This window comes from Eretmochelys imbricata, chromosome 7, assembly GCF_965152235.1.
Source record: "Eretmochelys imbricata isolate rEreImb1 chromosome 7, rEreImb1.hap1, whole genome shotgun sequence".
NCBI classification, from domain to species: domain Eukaryota; kingdom Metazoa; phylum Chordata; order Testudines; family Cheloniidae; genus Eretmochelys; species Eretmochelys imbricata.
Window position 1 is genome coordinate 94,444,272 of NC_135578.1, and position 22,734 is coordinate 94,467,005.

General features: G+C 40.4%; 1 protein-coding gene across 6 annotated transcripts in view; it reads left to right on the plus strand.

The window, feature by feature from the left end:
* CPEB3 (cytoplasmic polyadenylation element binding protein 3) overlaps positions 1–22,734 on the plus strand; it is a 180,837-nt gene that overhangs the window by 115,733 nt on the left and 42,370 nt on the right. For 5 of the 6 annotated variants that reach the window (XM_077822603.1, XM_077822601.1, XM_077822604.1 and 2 more), the window contains one exon: positions 1,478–1,567. The exons of the other annotated variant lie outside the window; for it this stretch is intronic. In XM_077822603.1, the coding sequence (XP_077678729.1) occupies positions 1,478–1,567 (90 nt within the window). The remainder of the gene's footprint in view (positions 1–1,477; positions 1,568–22,734) is intronic. 6 annotated transcript variants of the gene reach the window in all.

A 22,734-nucleotide genomic window follows, 5' to 3' on the forward strand; every position in this document is an offset into this window, starting at 1 on the left:
TTGGGTATTTCTAACAGATGTTTACAGTGAATCAGTTGATAAATGTGACCTATTTAGTGTTGTTGCAAAAAGATATTTAGGTTATTGTCAACAATCATTTTTGCATTGTGTATCTGTTTTATTAATAAAACACCTATTTTCATCACAATCCATTGTGGATGTTCTTCAATTCCCGCCTACCATACCAAAAATCCACCATTAACTAAGCATATACAGGAATTTAAGGATGCGTCACAAGGGAAAGAAAGGCTTTTTTGAAGTTGACTTTGTAGTAAGCCTTTTGCTAAACCATGCAATACCTTTATAAAGAAATAATATTAAACATCAAACACTGCCAAAACACTGCCCTTCAGACCTTTTTGCTGATGGATATGTTGCTAATATCTGTCTGGTGGTGATTATATTCAAGTGTTGTTTGATGTAGAAAAATCTGTATTTTTTTTCTCTTAAATCAGTGAGACAAAATTTAGTTCTGGTGAATCAGGGCTGTTCACACAATAAAGGAACTTAACCCCACCTCCTCCCCCATGCCCTGTATTCCCATTGGACTTATTTTGACCAAAACGTTTGAGTCTTGAGTTTCTGTTTAAGCAACTCCAACAGGAACAGAAGCCAGAGCTCCAACCTTTTGCTGTGAGTGACAGTTGATAAAGCTCTATTGAAATGCATAGTACAGGGAATTTTTAAAAATAATGAAATCTTGTTATAGACTTAGTCTTTTCCTTTCTTCCAGATCCATTTGTTTAAGACTAATCTTCCTTCTATAAAAAGAGTTGCAAAAACATTTCAGAAAAGTTACATTTCCATGCAAAATAAATAGCCTGTAAATGTGGAATAACTTTTTTTTTTTTCCTTTTGGTTGGTTTGTTTTTTTGGGTATGTTTGTCTGTATTTAAAACAGTGATTAAATGATGTTTGTTTGGTAAGCTAATTAGGTATTTGTGGTTAAAAGTAGAAATAGGCCTCAACCAGAATTCAGGGTTAAGATCAGTGTTTGCAGTACACACTCTTTCTAATAGATCAAATGTAGTTACTGATTCTTAGTATCCCATACTTTGAGAAATCTCAGATCCAGATTTTGAATCCCCGAAGTCTGAGAGTTAAGATGGTTCAGATTTGTCGTTTTGTTTGTTTTCAAAAAATAATGTGGCAAATCTGTATTAAGGCTTCTGGTTTTCATCATTACTACTACTAATACAGAAAATTATGTCTTGTAACCGTGCTGCCCATCTGCTTTTAGTCTGTGAAGCTACGTAGTGAAAGGCAAAACTAGTTTTGCACTACTTAAGCAACAAAGTATAGTAGAGGTAAAAAAGCATATTTATGTCAAGAAGGTTCTCATATTCATCATTTCACTTTTTCCTGTTTTTCAATAGCTTCAGAAAATTCAGTTTCTAACATTTTCTTAAGCAAGAATTTTCGTTTTGCCACTTTTAATCTTCAGATTTTCTTTAAGATTCCTTATTTGTTTTTGTAGATGAAATCACTGCCAGCTTTCGTAGGTTTGGACCTCTTGTGGTGGACTGGCCTCACAAAGCTGAAAGCAAGTCATATTTTCCACCTAAAGGTAATTATCTTAAAATAAGTCTACACAGGCTGTTCTGGAACAAGCAAACGCCTGCTGCTGCTGCTTTAAAAACATTAAATCCATTAAAACAAACAGCTTTGACCCTTTAAGATGGTTACAGTCTCTTTCAAGTAAGATTCTTCTGCAGATACATTGTGTATAGAGGGGGGAAATTGCAATCCATGTAACAAAGTTTTTTTTGAAGAGTGGATCCACGGAGTCCCATTTGAGGTGGACGTTGCTCAGTTTAGTGAATCAGGAATTTGTATTTAAGCTAGTTTTATTCTGGGGGGAAGGTTGCAAAATTTCCCCTGTTAATTGAGCTCTGCCAGTTAATAGCAACAACAAGAATGTTAATGTAAACAAGGCTTCCATGTCCTTGAAGTTTTTGAAACAATGTCATTTAGACCGGTTTGGGGTTGGGGAGGAGGTGGTTTGGGAAGGTTTTTTGGCTTTATACAATTTGGCTTTTATTGAATACCCACAGCTCCTGCATTTTTGTAAGTATTATACAGCATACCATCTGTAGCCACAAGGGTGGGTTAGCACTCCTATTCTGAGATCCTTCCATTCTCCCCTGGCCATGAATATTGACAATTGTTCTTAAGGCTGGTTTGGCAGCACATTGTACTGTGTTTGGTCCCTGAGCTAACACTCCTACTATATTTTTTTAGATGCACTTTTATGTGCAAATAGCTACTCTTACCAGATGTTTTTTAAACTGATTGAGGCATGGTAACTTCTTTGTGACAAGTAAGTCTCCTGCAAATACCATTTAGGACATTTCTGTCTCAAAAGAAAACTGCTATCAGTGGTTATTCTATAACATCTGCTCATGGATAAATAAAATGAAGTGAACATATGCTTTTGAGTGTAGTTCCTAAAAGTTGCAACTAACTAATGTAGTGCCTTACACAGGTTTTAGGTTCTTTCTAGTCAGAATTCTTATTCTAGCTTTAGCCAAGAGGTAAAATGAGCTCCTACTTGACCTGATATCTCCAAGACCTCCACAAGTTTGTTTGCTGTGACTTTGTAAATAACTAATTTAATTACAAATTTGTTGCAGATTAACCTGAGACTTTATTAGTTAGGATCAGATTTGTTCTGTATTCCAGGAGGCTAAATCAGTCTACTTTCAGACTTGTAAAAATGTTTTTGAGTAAGATCTATTTTAGCAGAAGACAAGGGAATCCAGCTTCTCTTCTATTTCTGTCACGATTCTATTATGGGAAACAGCTTTCAAAGCCCCTACCAGTTGCTCTAGAATGTCTGTCTGAAAGTGCTAAACAGTCAGTCCCAACTGTTCCTGATTATTTATAACTGGCTTCTTAGTTATCAATCAGGGCTTCAGCATCGTCCCTCCAGCATGCCTGTCTTTTCAACTAATTTGCCTGGTACTGAAGTTAGCCTTACTAGCCTGTAATTGCCAGGATCGCCTTTGAAGACTTTTTTTAAAATCTGCATTACATTAACTACCCTCTAGTCATCAAGTACAGAGGCTGATTTAAGCGATAGATTACGTACCACAGTTGTTAGTTCTGAAATTTCATATCTGAGTGCCTTCAGAGCTCTTGGGTGAATACCATCTGGTCCTGCTGACTTTTTACTGTTTAATTTATCAATTTGTTTCAAAACCTCCTCTACTGACACCTCAATCTTGGACAATTCCTCAGATTAGTCATCTTAAAAAGAATGGCTCCCATATGAGGATCTCCCCCATATCCTCTGTAGTGGAGACCAATGCAAATAATTCTCTTAACTTCTCCACAATGTCACATATGATGGATGTCCTTCTGTGTAGTACCCTCAATTACTGCAGTATCAGAAATGAGTGGACTCTGAGTCTAACTGGTTTGAACCTGCAAAAAAGTTCATGAATTTTTCTGGGTGATCCATCTGCTAGTCATGAGGCTATGTAAATACCTGGATAGAACCTGGCCCTAGAGTGTAGAGTACTGTCAACATAGCCTATTGACACTTACGTGATGGCAGAGTATTTGTAACAAAAAACTGCAGGAAATTCTGGCCTTGTTCCCCAGACATGACACTGAAAGGACTGAACCATGTATCTTGTCTAACACTACAAAATACTGTAATTGTCTGCATATATTTTAAAGAGTTTTCTAAATTGGTTTCACTGCATAAATGAGTAAGTATGCATCTGGCTTCTATTTTTAAAATGGCTTGGCTATCAATCACAAGTTCATATTTATGGATGTTTTAAAAATAAAACAAAAAAACACCTGAGTAAAAACCAACAATCCCTATAGTATGCATTTTGTCCTTGATAAATGCAGAATCTGGATTGCTGGGGGATGAGGGTAGTGGTGATACACAGCTGTTTTGTCACTAAATGTGTAGATTATGCACTTGAACAAGAGACGCTGTTAGCAGCAGCTGACAATGTGTGTAAGGGGCTATTTTTAGTCCCTTACACATTTAAATTACTGCTTTTGCATGGCATTTTTCTGCTTTGTGTTGAAATGCTTAGTGCTGTTTATCAGTGCCTCCCATGATGTGAATCCAATGCTTTGCTTCTGAATAAGGCCAAATTATTACTGTTGCCTGAAGATTCTTTAGATGACTTGCATACTTCATAACATATCATAAACAAATTCTTAAAGGGACTGGCAAAATTATAAATGCCATGTGCTAGTCTTGGGGAAGCAGATGCTCAAATCGTAACACATTTACTTGAATTTTATTGCAGAGTTTTGAGAATTTAAATGCGATTTGTTTTCTTTTAAGTACTCATGAGATTTCAAGAAATAACGAGATAAGTTCTAAAGAAAAATACTGGATTGAGCAATACATAACTATGACTCAGCCACTTTAGACCTGGTAGTCTATTTTATTCAGGCAAAAACTGGACATTTCAAAGACTATTTTAATTTAAACATGATGTTTTTTTGAGTACTGGCCAGTAAATCTAGAGTATGATGTTTTTAACTTGAGCAATACACCAAATGCAGTAATTAACTTGTTTTTTATATGGTATTTTGTGTTAAGCAGATAGTACACTACTGTTTTTAAAATAGTTTTACTTTTCCTTGTATGTAATACTAGCTTGCAAACTTGAAAAGAATATCTCCCCTCTTACTTGTTTCTCTGTATTTATTTTTCTGAAGATTAAAATGAGTGTGAAATTCACATGGTTAGTGGGAGCTGCTATGACACCTTTGAAAAAGGTGCCTGAGTGCTGCTCCCTTCACTGGATTATGGCTAGCAAGAATAGGGGAGGGAGGGAAGGCAGCCTCTGGCTTCATCCGTTCTCCACTTCGAAGGGGAGGAGATGGGGAAAGAACAAATGGGTTCCAGGGACTGAAAAAGACATGCAGAATGTGGGGTGGGTGGAGCTAATGTGATAATGGGGAGGCTTTTGAGCTCAGAGCGGAATTAGACACAGAGGCAAAAAACAGATTAAGTGAATGGGGGGGAAGGGAAGAATGAGTGAGGTTGCCTCAAGTTCCTCCTGTCCCTGGATCCCTTCCGATACTTTCGTCCTGGTCTCCTCTCCCACCAGTCACCTTCCAGTGCTTCTGAGGGATTTGGGTGAAATATACCATCTGCATTCCTCCATTCCGTTCATGCTGCTTAGTTGGGGACACTGAGGGGAAATCTTTTCACCAGCAAGAAAATACCACACGTGGAACTGCGCCAAGCACTATTGTGAAGTCGTTATCTTACTTTACTCGGAGTGAATGGACCAAGTTTAAGATTGGAGTAATACAAGTATAAACCCATTTGTTAAAATCCAAGAGGAGCCATTGATCTATATTTTGTGAATATTTAGTACAATGTATTCTGTTAACAGGAGTCTGCTCAGCAAAGCACTTTAGTATGCAGAAACAGTAAAGAATTCCAAAATGAAATTCTAAGATTAATTAATGTCTTGTAATTAACCTTGAAAGTGATGGCAGCATCTTTTTAATTTATGCTTTTCCATTTTTATTTATACTGTTTATAAAACATTTGAAGATCAAAACCTCTTTTTGCACATTTTGACCAGTTTCCTTTGGTGAACACCATACCTTGTGACAGGTTTCAGAGTAACAGCCGTGTTAGTCTGTATTCGCAAAAAGAACAGGAGTACTTGTGGCACCTTAGAGACTAACAAATTTATTAGAGCATAAGCTTTCATGGGCTACAGCCCACTTCATTGGATGCATAGAATGGAACATAAAGTAAGAAGATATATACACGCACACACACACAGAGAAGGTGGAAGTTGCCATACAAACTGTAAGAGCCTAATTAATTAAGATGAGCTATTATCAGCAGGAGAAAAAAAACGTATAGTGATAATCAAGATGGCCCATTTAGACAGTTGACAAGAAGGTGTGAGGATACTTAACATGGGGAAACAGATTCAATATGTGTAATGACCCAGCCACTCCCAGTCTCTATTCAAACCCAAGTTAATGGTGTCTAGTTTACATATTAATTCAAGCTCAGCAGTTTCTCACTGGAGCCTCAGGAACAACTCTGACATCATAATCAAAAAGGCTGACAAAGGAGGTGCTGTCGTCATCATGAATAAGTTGGAATATGAACAAGAGGCTGCTAGGCAGCTCTCTAACTCCACATTCTACAGGCCATTATCCTCTGATCCCACTGAGGATTACCAAAAGAAACTACACCATCTGCTCAAGAAACTCCCTGAAAAAACACAGGAACAGATCTGTGCAGACACATACCTAGAACCCCAACCAGGGGTATTCTGTTTACTACCCAAGATCCATAAACCTGGAAATCCTGGTCGCCCCATCATCTCAGGCATTGGAACCCTGACATCAGGATTGTCTGGCTATGTGGACTCTCTCCTCAGGCCCTACGCTACCAGCACTCCCAGCTATCTTCGAGACACCACTGACTTCCTGAGGGAACTACAATCCATCCGTGATCTTCCAGAAAACACCATCCTGGCCACTATGGATGTAGAAGCCCTCTACACCAACATTCCATACAAAGATGGACTACAAGCTATCAGGAACAGTATCCCCGATAATGTCACGACAAACCTGGTGGATGACCTTTGGCCTCACCCCCAACTATTTCACATTTGGGGACAATATAAAGTCAGTGGCACTGCTATGGGTCCCTCATGGCCCCACAATATGCCAACATTTTTATGGCTGACTTAGAACAACGTTTTCTTAGCTCTCATCCCCTAACGCCTCTACTCTACTTGCGCTACATTGATGACATCTTTATCATTTGGACCCATGGAAAAGAAGCCCTTGAGGAATTCCACCATGATTTCTACAATTTCCATCCCACCATCAACCTCAGCCCAGAACAATCCATACAAGCGGTCCATTTCCTGGACACTACTGTGCTAATAAGCAATGGTCACATAAACACCACCCTATATCGGAAACCTACTGACCACTATACTTGCCTATATGCCTCCAGCTTTCATCCAGGACACACTACATGATCCATTATCTAGAGCCAAGCTCTAAGATACAACTGCATTTGCTCCAATCCCTCAGACAGAGACAAACACCTACAAGATCTTTATCAAGCATTCTTAAAACTACAACACCCACCTGCTGAAGTGAAAAAACAGATTGACAGAGCCAGAAGAGTACCCAGAAGTCACCTACTACAGGACAGGCCCAACAAAGAAAATAACAGAACACCACTAGCTGTCACCTTCAGCCCCCAACTAAAACCTCTCCAGCGCATCATCAAAGATCTGCAACCTATCCTGAAAAATGATCCCTCACTCTCACAGATCTTGGGAGACAGACCAGTCCTCGCTTACAGACAGCCCCCCAACCTGAAGCAAATACTCTCCAGCAACCACACAACAAAAACACTAACCCAGGAACCTATCCTTGCAACAAAGCCCGATGCCAACTCTGTCCACATATTTATTCAAGTGACACCATCGTAGGACCTAATCACATTAGCCACGCCATCAGGGGCTCATTCACCTTCACATCTACCAGTGTGATATATGCCATCATGTGCCAGCAATGCCCCTCTGCCATGTACATTGGCCAAACCGGACAGTCTCTTCACAAAAGAATAAATGGACACAAATCTGACATCACGAATCATAACATTCAAAAATCGGTAGGAGAACACTTCAACCTCTCTGGCCACTCAGTAAAAGATTTAAGGGTGGCAATTTTGCAACAGAAAAGCTTCAGAAACAGACTCCAATGAGAAACTGCTGAGCTTGAATTAATATGCAAACTAGATACCATTCACTTGGGTTTGAATAGAGACTGGGAGTGGCTGGGTCATTACACATATTGAATCTATTTCCTTAAGTTAAGTATCCTCACACCTTCTTGTCAACTCTAAATGGGCCATCTTGATTATCACTCCAAAAGTTTTTTTTTTTCTCCTGCTGATAATAGCTCATCTTCATTAGGCTCTTACAGTTTGTATGGCAACTTCCACCTTGTGTGTATATCTATCTATATCTATCTTCTTACTATATGTTCCATTCTATGCATCTGATGAAGTGGGCTGTAGCCCATGAAAGCTTATGCTCTAATAAATGTGTTTAGTCTCTAAGGTGCCACAAGTATTTCCATACCTTATGGTGGTTCTTCTGATGCACAGGCAAAAATGAGTCTGTGTGCACAACTTGGTTGACCGCATCCAAGCATATCTTACAGCGCATCAGGCAGACATTTTGTGATCCAGAGTTAATCTTCCTATAATTCTTGTTTCTGGGTTCTGTAGGCATGAGGTGGTCTCCTACCTAATATAACAATCTCTTGTACTAGAACTACATTTTTTGGGCTTAAATAGTCTACTATTTAATACTAATACTAGTATCATTAAGTCCTTGAGTACCATTAATATCTTTATTTAAAAAATAAGCTTAGAGATCATAATACCATATTGACTTTAAAGGAGATTGGTATCGATCCACAGATGCAGTACAGATATCACCAGTGCAAGTTCTTTGAGTATTTTTCCTTGTGGTCCCATTGTAGAAACGTGCACCTTTTGCAAATGAGCCCAGAATCTTGTAGCCAGCAGTGTCCACAGGGGCTGTGCAGTACACCCTGTATTCTCTTTCAACCCCTACAGCAAGGTTATAAAAGGTGGATCAGCCCCAACTGGGACTCAGTTCATTCACACTGCCTGTGGTAGCAAGTTGGAACATAAGGTGTTTTTCTGCTTCATTGTAGCTTTGACAGTTTAGGATAGTTATTGTTTGACCGTCTATTTTTATTAGTTTTTTTAATTGTTTTTAGGCAACAGGCTTAAATAAAACCTAACATTTCTGTCTTTAGTCTTGCCTCTGTACGGAGAGTAAATCTGGTGGTGCAAAACAGGTCTTTGGGCTTTAAAATCTACCCTTCCTGAGACAGCTATGCTGCTAATGATGCACGTTCAAAATGTTTGCTTTGTTTAGAGGAGTCTCCCATCAAATACGTAATGCTTTTTTGAAGCATACACAGAGGTCTCATTGATGCTCATTTAAAATGTTTTTTAATGGAAAAATATATGCAGAATACAACTGACTCTGAGGGGTCCCCTCAAGGGTAGTCTCTTCTCGTTTTGAACCAAGTTTCAACAAGTGCCCTAACTACTAGAGACACTACTTTGGGAGAGAGGAGATCTGCTGGCTCAGACGGCTCATGCTGCTAGCATGCTTCAGAAAGGTCTTAAATCCCCTGGTTCTCATCTTTGTGGTATGATATGCCTTCCTCTTATACGGTGCATACCTAGCCCTCTTAGCTTCCATGGAACCTGCAGCCTCTTCCATCAACTCCTTATTTGGCTGCATTGAGGTCCAGAGTAAAACTGCTGCCACCTCCTAAGGATCCTGCTAGAGAGTCCTAATCATTTCATCAGGAGCTCCTGCAAACTGGTGAGTTAAAACCTCATATTGATGGGAAAGACCTAATGGAGCAGTAGTTCTCAACCTATTTACCATTGTGGGCCGTATATGCAGCTTTCTGTGTTACGTGGGCCGCATCCCACAATACATATACTACTTGTATGGCCCTGAGGATGTCACATTGGCTGCAGCTGTCTGCTGATAGAGCCGCAGGTTGAGAACCACTGTAACGGAGGAATACAAGGATTAGCCTATTCTCTAGTCATGTCTTTGGGCTTGTCTTCACTACCAGGGTAAGTCGACCTAAGTTACACTGCTCCAGCTACGTGAATAACAAAGCTGGAGTCGATGTAGCTTAGGTCGACTTACCCCAGTGTCTTCACTGCACTGCGTCGATGGGAGACGCTCTCCCATCGATTTACCTTAACCTTCTCGGGGAGCTGGAGTACCGGGGTTGACCGGAGAGTGCTCTGCAGTCAGTGTAGTGAGTCTTCACTAGACCCACTAAATCAATCCTTGATGCATTGATTGCAGCAGTGTCGATCCACCCATAGTGAAGATCAGCCCTTTGTCATCACTTGACAAGGCCATGACTCCATCTAATAAGTGCATTATAGACTACTGTAGAATCTCAGAGTTACAAACACCTCGGGAATGGAGGTTGTTCATAACCCTGAAATGTTCATAATTCAGAACAAAATGTTATGGTTGTTCTTTCAAAAGTTTGCAACTGAAATTGAATTAATACAGCTTTGAAACTGTAATATGCAGAAGAAAAATACTGCTTTTAACCATCTTAATTTAAATAAAAGAAGCACAGAAATAGTCTTCTTACCTTGTTAAATCTTTTTTAAACTTTCCCTTATTTTTTTAGTAAAGTAGTTTACCATATATGTGCTTTTTTTCTTCTTCTCCTCTGCTGCTGCCTGATTACATACTTCCGGTTCCAAATGAGGTGTGTGGTTGACCGGTCAGTTTGTAACTCTGGTGTTCATAACTCTGACATTCTACTATATTTCAGGTCCTTTCAGAACCTCCCTAAAAGTATGACAGACACCTTAGAGATTTCCTTAGAGGTCCAGGACAAATCTCATAAATTATTTGACATTCTGCACCTGGAGTCCTAAGGTTGTCTGGCCATGCCTATTAACAAAGGTATTCTTGAGGCTGCTAACAACATGTGGCAGACCCCAGCTTCTATTTTGGCCACCTCTTATCAGGGCAAATTGCAAGTACCAAGTCACCCCTAAGGGATTTGGTACTTTAGGTATGCCCAGATACCTGGATCTTTGGTTGTAAGGGCAGTTCGTGAAAAACCTAAGTTCCTGGGTTTCCTAGATCTACACTCAGGGATAAGGAGACCAAGAAGATGTATCTTCTGGAAAGAAAAGCTTACTCATCTGTTAGTTTGCACATTTGTATAGCCAATTATCAAGCCTTATTGGCTAAATATAATTTTCTGAAAGGGGACAAAGTTTTACAGCAGTCTGAGAGACTTCCTCAAGAGACCAGAAACTAATTGAGGGCAGTGATGTCAGAAAGCGAGTTGGTGAAGACAGGTCTACAAGCCTCAGTGGATACTTCTGACACTGCAGCCAGGTCAAACTGTGGTCACTAGGGGAAGAAATTTACAGCTGCAGTCGTCAGGGATGCCAAAGATGATTCAGGCCATTATTGAAGACCTGCCTTTTGAGGGCCATGACATTTTTCGTTCTAGAAGTGATGAAGTGTTTCGCTCTCTGAAAGACTCCAGAGTGACGCTTTGGTCTCTGAGTCTTTACACACCGTAACAGAGAGAAAGCGAAGTGGCTTCATCATTCTCCAGATAAAAGCCTCTGTCATATCAGAATCAATGATGGGCTCCTGATCTTTTTTCTAGAAAAAGACCTCTTTCAGAAGAAGGCCTTCTTTCTCCAGGGACAGTGCACTCTTCATCAGGCCAGAGTTTGAATGTTTAATATTTTGGTTAAGAGTCCTTGACCAGTTATAGAGGATCTTTATCCCTTCTCTCTTCCCTTTGACACTTGCCTTTCTTTTTCTGTGGATTCACGGGCTGCAATTACTATCAACCAGAAGTCTCAGAAATTGTCTAGAAAGGATATTCAGTTCAATTTCAGCCTCTGACAACTCTGTCCCGCCACCCCATGCCTTTTCAGGGATTCTTCTGATGAAATCCTGCTGTGCTTGGAGATACTCTTCCTTGATTGGGTGCAGTAGGGGAGGTGTTTCCAGAGTTTTAAGGCAAAGGGTTCTATTCCTGTTACTTCCTTATACCACAGAAGAAAGATGGATATTGTTCAATTTTAGATCTCAAACATATCTCAACAAGTTCATCCATTGCTTCAAGTTTTCACTCTTTCTTCCATAATTATCATAGAATCATAGAATATCAGGGTTGGAAGGGCCTTCAGGAAGTCATCTAGTCCAACCCCCTGCTCAAAGCAGGACCAATCCCCAACTAAATCATCCCAGCCAGGGCTTTGTCAAGCCTGACCTTAACTTCTAATGAAGGAGATTCCACCACCTCCCTAGGTAACGCATTCCAGTGTTTCACCACCCTCCTAGTGAAAATGTTTTTCCTAATATTCAACCTAAACCTCCCCCCTGCAACTTGAGACCATTGCTCCTTGTTCTGTCATCTGCTACCACTGAGAACAGTCTAGATCCATCCTCTTTGGAACCCCCTTTCAGGTAGTTGAAAGCAGCTATCAAATCCCCCCTCATTCTTCTCTTCCGCAGACTAAATAATCCCAGTTCCCTCAGCCTCTCCTCCATAAGTCATGTGTTCCAATCCCCTAATCATTTTTGTTGCCCTCCGCTGGACTCTTTCCAATTTTTCCACATCCTTCTTGTAGTGTGGGGCCCAAAACTGGACACACTACTCCAGATGAGGCTTAACCAATGTCGAATAGAGTGGAACAATCACGTCCCTCGATCTGCTGGCAGTGCCCCTACTTATACATCCCAAAATGCCATTGGCCTTCTTGGCAACAAGGGCACACTGTTGACTCATATCCAGCTTCTTGTCCACCGTAACCCTAGGTCCTTTTCTGCAGAACTGTTGCCTAGCCGTTCGGTCCCTATTCTGTAGCAGTGCATGGGATTCTTCCGTCCTAAGTGCAGGACTCTGCATTTGTCCTTGTTGAACCTCATCAGATTTCTTTTGGGCCAGTCCTCTAATTTGTCTAGGTCCCTCTATATCCTATCCTTACCTGCCACCGTATCTACCACTCCTCCAAGTTTAGTGTCATCTGCAAACTTGCTGAGGGTGCAATCCACACCATCCTCCAGATCATTTATGAAGATATTGAACAAAACCGGCCCAAGGACCGACCCTTGGGGCACTCCACCTGACATGGAGCCATTGATCACTACCCATTGAGCCAGACAATCTAGCCAACTTTCTATCCATCTTATAGTCCATTCACCAGCCCATACTTCTTTAACTTCCTGGCAAGAATACTGTGGGAGACCGTGTCAAAAGCTTTGCTAAAGTCAAGGAACAACACGTCCACTGCTTTCCCCTCATCCACAGAGTCAGTTATCTCATCATAGAAGGCAATTAGGTTAGTCAGGCATGACTTGCCCTTGGTGAATCCATGCTGACTGTTCCTGATCACTTTCCTCTCCTCCAAGTGCTTCAGAATTGATTCCTTGAGGAATTCCTTCTTTAGATCCCATGAATTGTTTTGTTACTCTGGACTTGCAGGATGCTTACTTCCATGTGTCAATTCATCCAGCTCACAGATGTATCTACGTTTTGTGGTCAGCAGACTTCACCATTAATTCAGAGTTCAAGTGTTCAGCCTTTCTGCAGCTCCAAGGATGTTTACCAAATGCCTGCACATGGTAGCAGTTCACCTAAGGAGACAGGGCCTACCTGTGTATCACTCTTTGGGTGATTGGCTGATTCAAGGTCAGTCAGCTCAACAGAGCTGTTCTGCACAGATCTATAACTGTTGTTCAAGCTTCAGGATCAATCAAGACAGCTCTGCTCTCACCAGCATTTAGCCTACAGAATTCATAGGGGCAGTCTTACATTCCAGTTGCAAGGGCATACCTTCCTTAGGAGAGATTTTCTACAAAGAATCCCTTCATTTCTTGCCATTGGGCTCACCCAAGAACCACAGTGAGTCTGCCTCAGCTGGGTCATGTGGCATCTTGTATTTATGTAATCTGTAGGCAAGATTACGAGGCCTCCTCAAGGTTGGCTGTGGACGGTTTATCAGCTGAACAGATACAAAGTTGGACTTCCTTCTGAAGAACTTCTAAAGGTTACTATAATATCTCCTTTGATGGACAGATCCTCTAAGATGTCTGCCAGGATATTATCCACCACCTTCTTCAAAGACCCTAGTGATGGACACGTCCAAAATAGGCTAGAGTGCACATTTAGACTCTTTCCAAATTCAAAGTATATGATCCCAAGCAGAGTCTTGATTGCACATAAATATACTAAAGTTCAGAACATTTTGACTAGCCTGCCAAGGCATTTCTGCGCCTCTTCAGGGCACCTCTACTCAAATCTAGATAGAGAATACAACAGCTATGCACTATATAAACAGGCAAGGGGATGCGTGCGTCAAGGTTATACCTTTTTAAGTCAGGAAGTGAATCACTGGATCTCTTAGGGGAGAGAGAACAGTAAACTGGAAACAATTGTCTTGTTGTTATAAGTTATTCTTCTATTCAGTTGAATTGAGAGGTTTGATCTACCCAAAAGCACATATTTTGCAATTTTCCATTGGCACTTTTAAATTTTGGGGAGGTATTTCCTTTTACTGCAGGTGATTATTCAGTAACTGTACACCTTAATTATCATGGCAAGTTTCCTATCCGTCCAATAGGTGGCTTCAATCTTCAGAAAAGCCCATCTTTCCAAAGCCTTTTCTTGGAATTCCTTAATTTCTTCTTTAGCACTGTTAATTAAAATATACACTAAAGGAATTGTTTGTCGTTTCTTGGCTCAACTTTTTTGTAAAGCTTAAACAATTTAACAGGATAAAGTTTTCTCATATTTGTTGTAACTTGGGGATTATCTTCTGAAGCTTTAGTCTTCTTTCTTTTTAAATTCTCCTTAAATTAAAAGTAATTCGACCGATAGGTTAGGGGGAAGTTTTGCTTAAGATTGTTGGCTGCTGCCTTAGGCCGACTGGAAAATGTATGTTCCTCCCTGCCTGTGGTCACTTCTATAACCTAATGAACAAATATTTTGCTGCCCCTAATATTTAAAACTGCATATTTTGTAGAGCTGTCCGTGGTCTTTATTCTTCGTGCAGTCTTTTGTAGTTGGTCAGTATGCAACTGAAGTAGTCAAATAATTTTGTTCACCAGCTGTATACTATATGCTGTGGAGTGGATTTAGATTGATATGTACAAAGAACCCTGGCACAGAAACAGATTGCAGTTTGGAAAGCAGAATAGAAAGCAAAATTAGATGGGTATGTGAACTGAATTTTAAAAAATAAATGTGTAATGATACTGTACATATTACACAATGATCTGTAAGTGAACAAAAATCATAGATGTCTGAGGCTGTGACTTTTTTCTTTTCTTTAAAAGAAACACCATCCATATATTTTAATTCTTAATATTTGTTATTCACCTTATTACATAAGTAGAAATAAAGATAGAACGTTGTTTAAATGATGTAAACAAGATGTTCAGTGATGCAGTATACATTGTAATGTCACCATATTTTTTCCCTTCAAACCCTTAAAAGGAAACACTTAAAACCACTGACTTGAATCTGTTGTATAACCACTCCAGATACTTACTACTTTCAAAGCAGCATGGCAATGCTGAGGTATTTATGGTATGATATTTATGATGTAGTAGGATACTGGAAAAGGAATTACTGCTCTTCAGGATAATAAATCCTGAAGATAAGTGTCTCATCACCTCCATGTTGTCTGTAAAGTAAAGTGTGACAAAGATAAATTCAGGACTGGCTTGATCCTTTTTATCTATTTTAAATTAAAGCAGAGCGTGAACAGTGTGTGATGATGCTAGATGTGAAACTGTATGCTTGAACTAAATAGTCTCAACTACCACGGATTTAAAACCTATAGTAGATTTTCATTAATTGTGTCTTTGGAAAAATCATTCAAGTGAATTTCCGAACAAATTTTGTATTTAGCAGTACACCCCTTCTTTCCCCCAAGCAAACAAAAAAGCTCTTTTCACAATCCGTCTCTTGCTTTTCTTTATTACTTCTGATACTGTTTTCTGATAACCAGCAAACATGTTTGGTTTTTAATATGCTTTTGTAATGTAGGAGATATTTTTCAGATATTTACTACTTAGTGTGGTTTCAGAGTAACAGCCGTGTTAGTCTGTATTCGCAAAAAGAAAAGGAGTACTTTTGGCACCTTAGAGACTAACCAGTTTATTTCAGCATAAGCATCCGATGAAGTGAGCTGTAGCTCACGAAAGCTTATGCTCAAATAAATTGGTTAGTCTCTAAGGTGCCACAAGTACTCCTTTTCTTTTTGCGACTACTTAGTGTGTTGGCACATGCTCAGAGTCCCAGCTCTCTACTACCTTTATCATGTTAATGATATAGCAAGGGATGCAGAAAGCCTAGGATTTCACAGGAGGGGGAAAGAGCTGACATTAAGGTACACTACTGTTTTGTTTTTATCTTCAATAAAGGTCAGTCAAGCCTTTCTTAATAGAGAAAAGCAAAAAAGCAAACTTTGGCATTCCTCTGATACATGGGTATATGTTGCCAGCATAGAATTGTATAGCTCATTTTAAATTAATGGGACTTAAGCATGTTGAAAGAAGAATAGATCACAATGTTTGGCAGATTGGAACTTCCAACCACTACTGAAGAGCAGCAATGACGAATAGACCTCAAAAAGTTTGTAATGTAGGTTGAGGTCCACAATTATATAAGAGTGGGGAGGTAGGGTATTAGGAAGTGTTTGGGCATTGCTAAGGACTGCAGTGGATAAGTTAGAGATATTTATTGCTAGGAAATAATGAGTCTGTGGATCTTTTCTCACCACTCCTTCTGACCAGTAAAAGCAGTTAGTGCTCTAGACAGCTGATTGCCATAATTTATCTTTGGATTAGGCCCTACAGCTTATTTTAAGACCGAACAGACTGCTGAAATCAGATCAGCTTGACTGGTCATCCAGTCTTTCTTCAGAAACCTGTGCCTCTTTTCCATAACAGCTGCAAAAGCCATTCTCTGAAATGCTTCTTTCTACCTTTTTAAATACAAGCCTACATGTCAATCTGTGAATTTTCTGGCTCTGGACTAAAACTGTTTTCTGAATCATGGTATTGTGTGGTCCAAGATACAAAAAGCCACCAGTTATATCTGGTGCATAACCATGCAACATTTCTTATGAAGCACCAAACTCCACTTTTAAGTTGACGGAGGGACATGGCAGAGGAAGGATATTACAATAGGCTGATGGTCCACAGACTCCAGACCCACAGCATATTAAACTTTCCTGTATGCCACTTAGAGTACATGCCATGCTAGTTGTCATTGGCTGTCGCCATAAGCAAAGTTTCAGTCCAAAGTCTATTATAAACTCTTATAAGTAGGATATTGTAAAAGAATTGCTGACAAAACATTCATTGCAATAACACAAATAGTGCTATTCTTACAGTAACATAGTATCAGCATAATGTTTAACAGCACAAAAATGTTGCATTAATGCATCAGTATACATTATTTATACAATGACGTCTGCAAGGTAGTTCGTTTCCTTCCCTCAATGAAGTAGAAATCTTGGTGTATTAGAGAATTTGATAAAAGCTTTTAAAAGTTAAACCTGTGAATTATAAAGTCCCAAAAAGTGCTCAGCACTCCCCAAATGCTACTGTTCTTTTAAAGAAATAATATAATGGAGTTACAAAGAGTGATTTAGAGATTTGGAGAAATCTTCTGCCACTGAAGAAAAAGATGCATCTTGAGAATCCCAGTCAACTTTACAGAGACAAAGAAACAGACTTGAGCAGCTAGAATGGAAAAGCAATACACACATGGCTGAAAATCCAAAACAGTTATTTATTTTTCCTGCTGCGGTGAAGTTCTGGTTAAAGTAACCATGGTTTGATAAGAAACTTAGTGTTGAAGCTGTCAGCAATAGAACACGTTTTTGTTCACTGAGAGTGCTGACAGCATAATAGACTTCTATGGAGATGATGATAATGCAGAGTGACTATGACTTTGGGACATGTTGTTTTTCAACATGGGTAAACTGCAGAATGCTAAAATCTCCATTGAACCCGAAGCTACAAAACAGATTAGATTAATGGAAAATGCTGACATGCAAAATTGGTACTGTGAATGTTGCAAATGAAATTTTCAAATAACTCTTGATAATCATATGTGTTCTTGCTTTTTCTATTGGTCAGTGCTTTTTCTCAAGCCAAGAACTAAATAATTACTCCTCTTTTGTCATCAGTGGAAAAGATTAAATGAAAGCAAAAGTCCTTGCTCTTTATTTTTCAAGACCTAACTGATTTAGTCTGCATAGTGCTGCTGATATGGGATTATGCTAACTACAGTGAATAAAAGGGATGCCATCAAATTGAAAATCACATTTCTATCCAAAAATGTTGTACCTACGATTGTAACAAATAACCCCCAAAACTAATCTTTTCCAATGTTAGTAAAGAAGAAAATATTTTTCTTCTTTTTTAGATTTGCTTACTTTGTGTACTGTGTAATCATTATCAGTTTTGTTGATGCTGTCTGCAGTTCCCCAGGTTGTGCAAAATGGTTATTTATCAGTAACTGCAGCAGCAGAGCTGACTGAATAGGTAGCAAGCAGCAGGCTTTTTGGGAGATACCAATTCACAAGTTCCACTTTTAAAGTTGTGACTTAGCAAATTCTCCTAATGCACCAAGGTTTCCACTTTATAAAGGGAAGGAAATATGAACTACTTTGCAGTCTTCATTATTGCCTAAGTAACTTATGGATAAGGCCCTACTTGAATTGTGGGATGATTGTCAGAAAATTGCAGCTGAGTTGAGGACAAGCTATGGAAAATTGTGGGAAAGTAATACTGGACTGTATTTGTGGTAATAAAGTCCATTATTATTTTTCTGCAATTTTCCACTGTGGGCCGCCGGAGCTGAGAGTGGGCGCATGGGGCTGAGAACAGGGGGCTCACGCTCTCCATCCCAGAGTTGTCGGGGCTCCCACTGTCAGAACTGCGGTGGAAGCCTAATATTATAGAATCTGCAATTTTACAAATTAAATAGGGCCTTACTTGTGGAGTATTACCACTATGGCGCTATTAAATTGCATGCTGCTACTCTTTGTGTGTGCAGAGAGAGAAGCAGTAGAGATATCTGGTGTTGCTCTTGAGTCCATATAAAAGAACTTTCTAAATATAAACAAGTTTCTTGTTAATTAAAAAAAATTGAAGTGTCTTTTAGTAAAAAGAGAAACTGAGATAACTTTTGCTCTTGTCTTGCCCCCAGATTTTCTTCCTCCAAACCATGTATTGGATGCTTAAATTTTTAAGATTGTGCTTGCAGCATGGTTGCAATGGCAGCTGAAATCAAATAGAGGCTATCAGTTTATATTTATCTAGAAGCTTCCTACATTAGCATTATTTGGAGAAGGACTAGAAATTGACTTTTCAAGCAAAGAACGGAAAAATAAATCTGTTTTTTAACCTGAAAGCTGATCTATTTTCAGCAGCCTGTTCAGAGTTAAAAAGGCCTGATGCATACACAAACAGTAGGAATAGATTATCTGTTTCTGCCTGGAGCAGTTTCTACATGTATTGCCTCTTAATACTGAAACCAACAAATTTAACTGTGTACCTTGAACGCTTGTCTTTCACCAACAGAAGCTGGTCCAATAAAACATATTACATCACCCCCTTTGTTTCTCTCAAATTCAGTGTACTGCTTGTTACTTATTTCCATTTAATTTTATGTACTGTAGGTGTCATGAAACAATATATATTGCCTCAGAAAATTCTACAAATACAACTCTTGCTTCCACTGTCCAAAGCTCATCTATGTAAATCACATCATTACTGGTTCATGTGATTAGTATTATAATTATATAGTTAAACTAAGGCCTTGTCTATCCTATGAATGCTTTGCTGGTATAGCTGTACTGGCAGAGCCCCAGTATAGAGGCAGCTTTTCCTAACACAGGGAGTTTTTCTGTTGGCATAATAAATACCACATTACCAAACAAGAGCAGGTACATCATATGCAGTGGTGTTGTAGCCGTGTTGGTCTTATGGTATTAGAGAGACAAGATGGGTGAGGTAATATCTTCTGTTGGATCAACTTCTGTTGGTGACAGAGACAAACGCTATGTCTACACTGCACACCTTACAATGGCGCAGCTGTGTCGTTGCAGCCACACCATTGTAAGGTGCGCTATGTAGCTGCTCTTTACAGTCTCCGGGTGACAAAATAAAACCACCTCCAAAGAGTGGCAGTAGCTTCATCATCAGGAGCACAGCTCCCGCCGACGAAGCACTGTCTACACCAGGGCTTTTCGTCATAAAACTTTTGTTGTTCAGGGTGGGCTTTTTTCACACTCCTAAGTGACAAAAGTTTTAACGACGAAAGTGGCACTGTAGACAAAGCCAAAGTTCCAAACTGCACAGAGCCCTTCAGGTCTGGGAAAGGTACTCTGAGCATCACAGCTAAATACAAGGTGGGACAGATTGTTTAGTCGAGGTAGTTAGCACATATTCTAAGAGATCATTCAAGGTAGAATGGCCTGTTAACATGTCTGCAATCATACAACAAAAAAAGTCTATGATTTTTCGTGTCTAGCAGAATAATGAAATTAAGGCCTTGTCTACTCTACACAGTTTTGTCGTCAAAAGGCAGCTTTTGCTGACAAAACAGTGGAGGTGTTCACACTAAAATGCTCCTTTCGTCGGCAAAACAAAACCACCTCAACAAGCATAGTTTTTTGTGGCAAAATTAAAATGACAAAGCATCAGTGTAGACACTGCTGTTCATTATATCGTCATAACTGGCCTCCTCCAGTGTCCCACAATGCCCTCCGTGACTGCTCTGTTCATTGTTTTGAACTCCACTGGCCTGCATTCCAGCTACAGAGGCATGCTCCCCTCCCATTTCAAATCTCTGGTAAGTTCTGACACCTGAGCATGCCACTCCAGCAGCTAACAGCAAATCATTAATGTGGAATCTTGCTCTCCCCAGCATTAGGAACACAGTGGCTGGTAGGCAGGTGGGGGGGGGGGGGGTGTGCGCGCACGCGCGCAGAGCCGGGAAGAGAGGTGGGGCCTGATGTTGGGGTGTCCCCTTCCCCCTGCGTCAAGACTTGTTGCTTCCAGTTGCTGTCTGAACTTAAAAAGACAGTGTGCCCACACAGTCACACTCTCTCTCTCTCTCTCTTATTTCCCTCCCCCCACCCCCATGCACACTCCCTGTCGCACACTCTCCACCCGTCCCCACCCCACATCCTTCAGTTGAAAAGTGGCTGGCAATCTGGTATGTTGCCCATGGAATGATGGGATTTAGAAACCTTCATCATGTAACACTGTACTTGTTGCATGAGGCATTACAAACCCTTCCCAAAGAACCCTGCGGCAGCGAGTTGCACACTGGGACAGCTACCACAGTGCACTGCTCTGCGTTGATGCAAGAGCTGCTAATGTGGATGTACTCTGCTGATATAAGGGGCATAGTGTGGACATGCAATGGCAGTTTAATTAAAGCGGTGGCTGCATGGCAGCATAACTTTTGTTGACAAAACTCTGTAGTATAGACAAGACCTAAGCTCCCAGGCTCATCTTTTGAAAATGTTGTGCAGGTTTCCTGTGAGGATGAGGACAGATCTATTGTTTTGTGAAAAGTGTTCACCCACAGGTGATAGGGTGTTTGTCTTTTATCATTTTTCTGCGTGACTTTGTTCAAGAGCGTAGTGATTGTCTGGTTTTGCACACATAGTTTTTATTGGTACATTTAATGCACTGGATGAGGCACACCACATGAGATAGGCACATAGATGACTCATGCCTCCTGGGGGGATGGAGGGGGAGGAACATGACTGCCCCATGTGTCTCCTCTGCCCAGTGACCTCCCTACCCTGTGCCCAGCCTAGGGCCACCACGCTCTCCCCACCCCACAAGAGTTACCTTGGGGGATGGATGGTGGCTCTGTCCTTCTCCCGCTGTCTCCACTGCCCCAGCAGATTTGGCCCCTCTCCCTTCCCGCCCAGTAGGCTAAGCATAAATCTGCAGGTGCACTTTACCCCATATGGCCCCCATACATATTGTCTATGCATAGGTATGTGCTGTATCCATAGATCTTGTAAGGTCTGTTGTGGGGGGTGTTGACCATTATAGCAGTGGTTATGTCTGCAGGTTTTGCATCTGTTCTAATGGTCTGGTGCCAATTTGAGTAGGTGTGTCCTGATCTGTAGGGAACTTGCTTCTGATCATGAGCTTGGAGGATTGTTTGAAAGCCAGAAGTGGGGCTTCACGAAAGATTTCTTTCAGGATGGGGTCCCCATCGAGTATCGGTTGTAGTTGTTTGATGACATCCCATATGGGTTCCAGTGTGAGTTGGTAGGTGGGGTAACAACTAGGGGTGTGCAGTCAGGGAGGGGTTTATTTATGTATTGAAGCAATTTATCTTGTGGTATTTGGGTGGCCTGTTTCATGATGCGATCTACTTCTCTGATGGAGTGTCCTTGTTTGAAGGCAGTTTTGAGTGTGTTAAGGTGTGTATCCTGGACTTTCTCCTCTGAGCATATTCTGTAGTATCTGAGTGCCTGGCTGTAGATAACCAATTCTTTGGTTTGTTCGAGTTGGTTACTGGACCTGTGAACATAGGTTTGGTGATCTGAGGGTTTCTTATATATGATTGTCTGTAGGATTCCATTGTTGAACCTGATTGTGGTGTCCAGGAAGTTGATGCTAGTGTGGGAGTATTCCAGAGAGAGTTGAATGGACGGGTGGTGGTTGTTGAAGATGTGCTGGAAATCTGAGGTAGTATTAGTTGTTTGTCCAGAAAATGAAAATATCATCAATGTATCTGTTTCATCATTGGACAAATGCACCACAAAATCAGAAATTCTACTTTAAGGTTGGCATATTAGGGAGCCATCCTAGTACCCATGTCTGTTCCCATGGTTTGGACAAAGTGTGTGTGTGTGTTGTTGAACGTAAAGTTATTATGGGTGAGGATGAAATTGATGAGTTTGGTGCTGTGTTTGGGGTATATATGAGGATTGTCCAATGTCTTGTAAATATTTGAGGCAGGCAGCTATGCCATCATTGTGAGGAATGTTAGTGTATAGGGAAGTGGCATCCATGTGGCAAGGATGGTGTTCTGAGGGAGGTGGTAAAGGTTGTGGAGTTTATGAGGAAG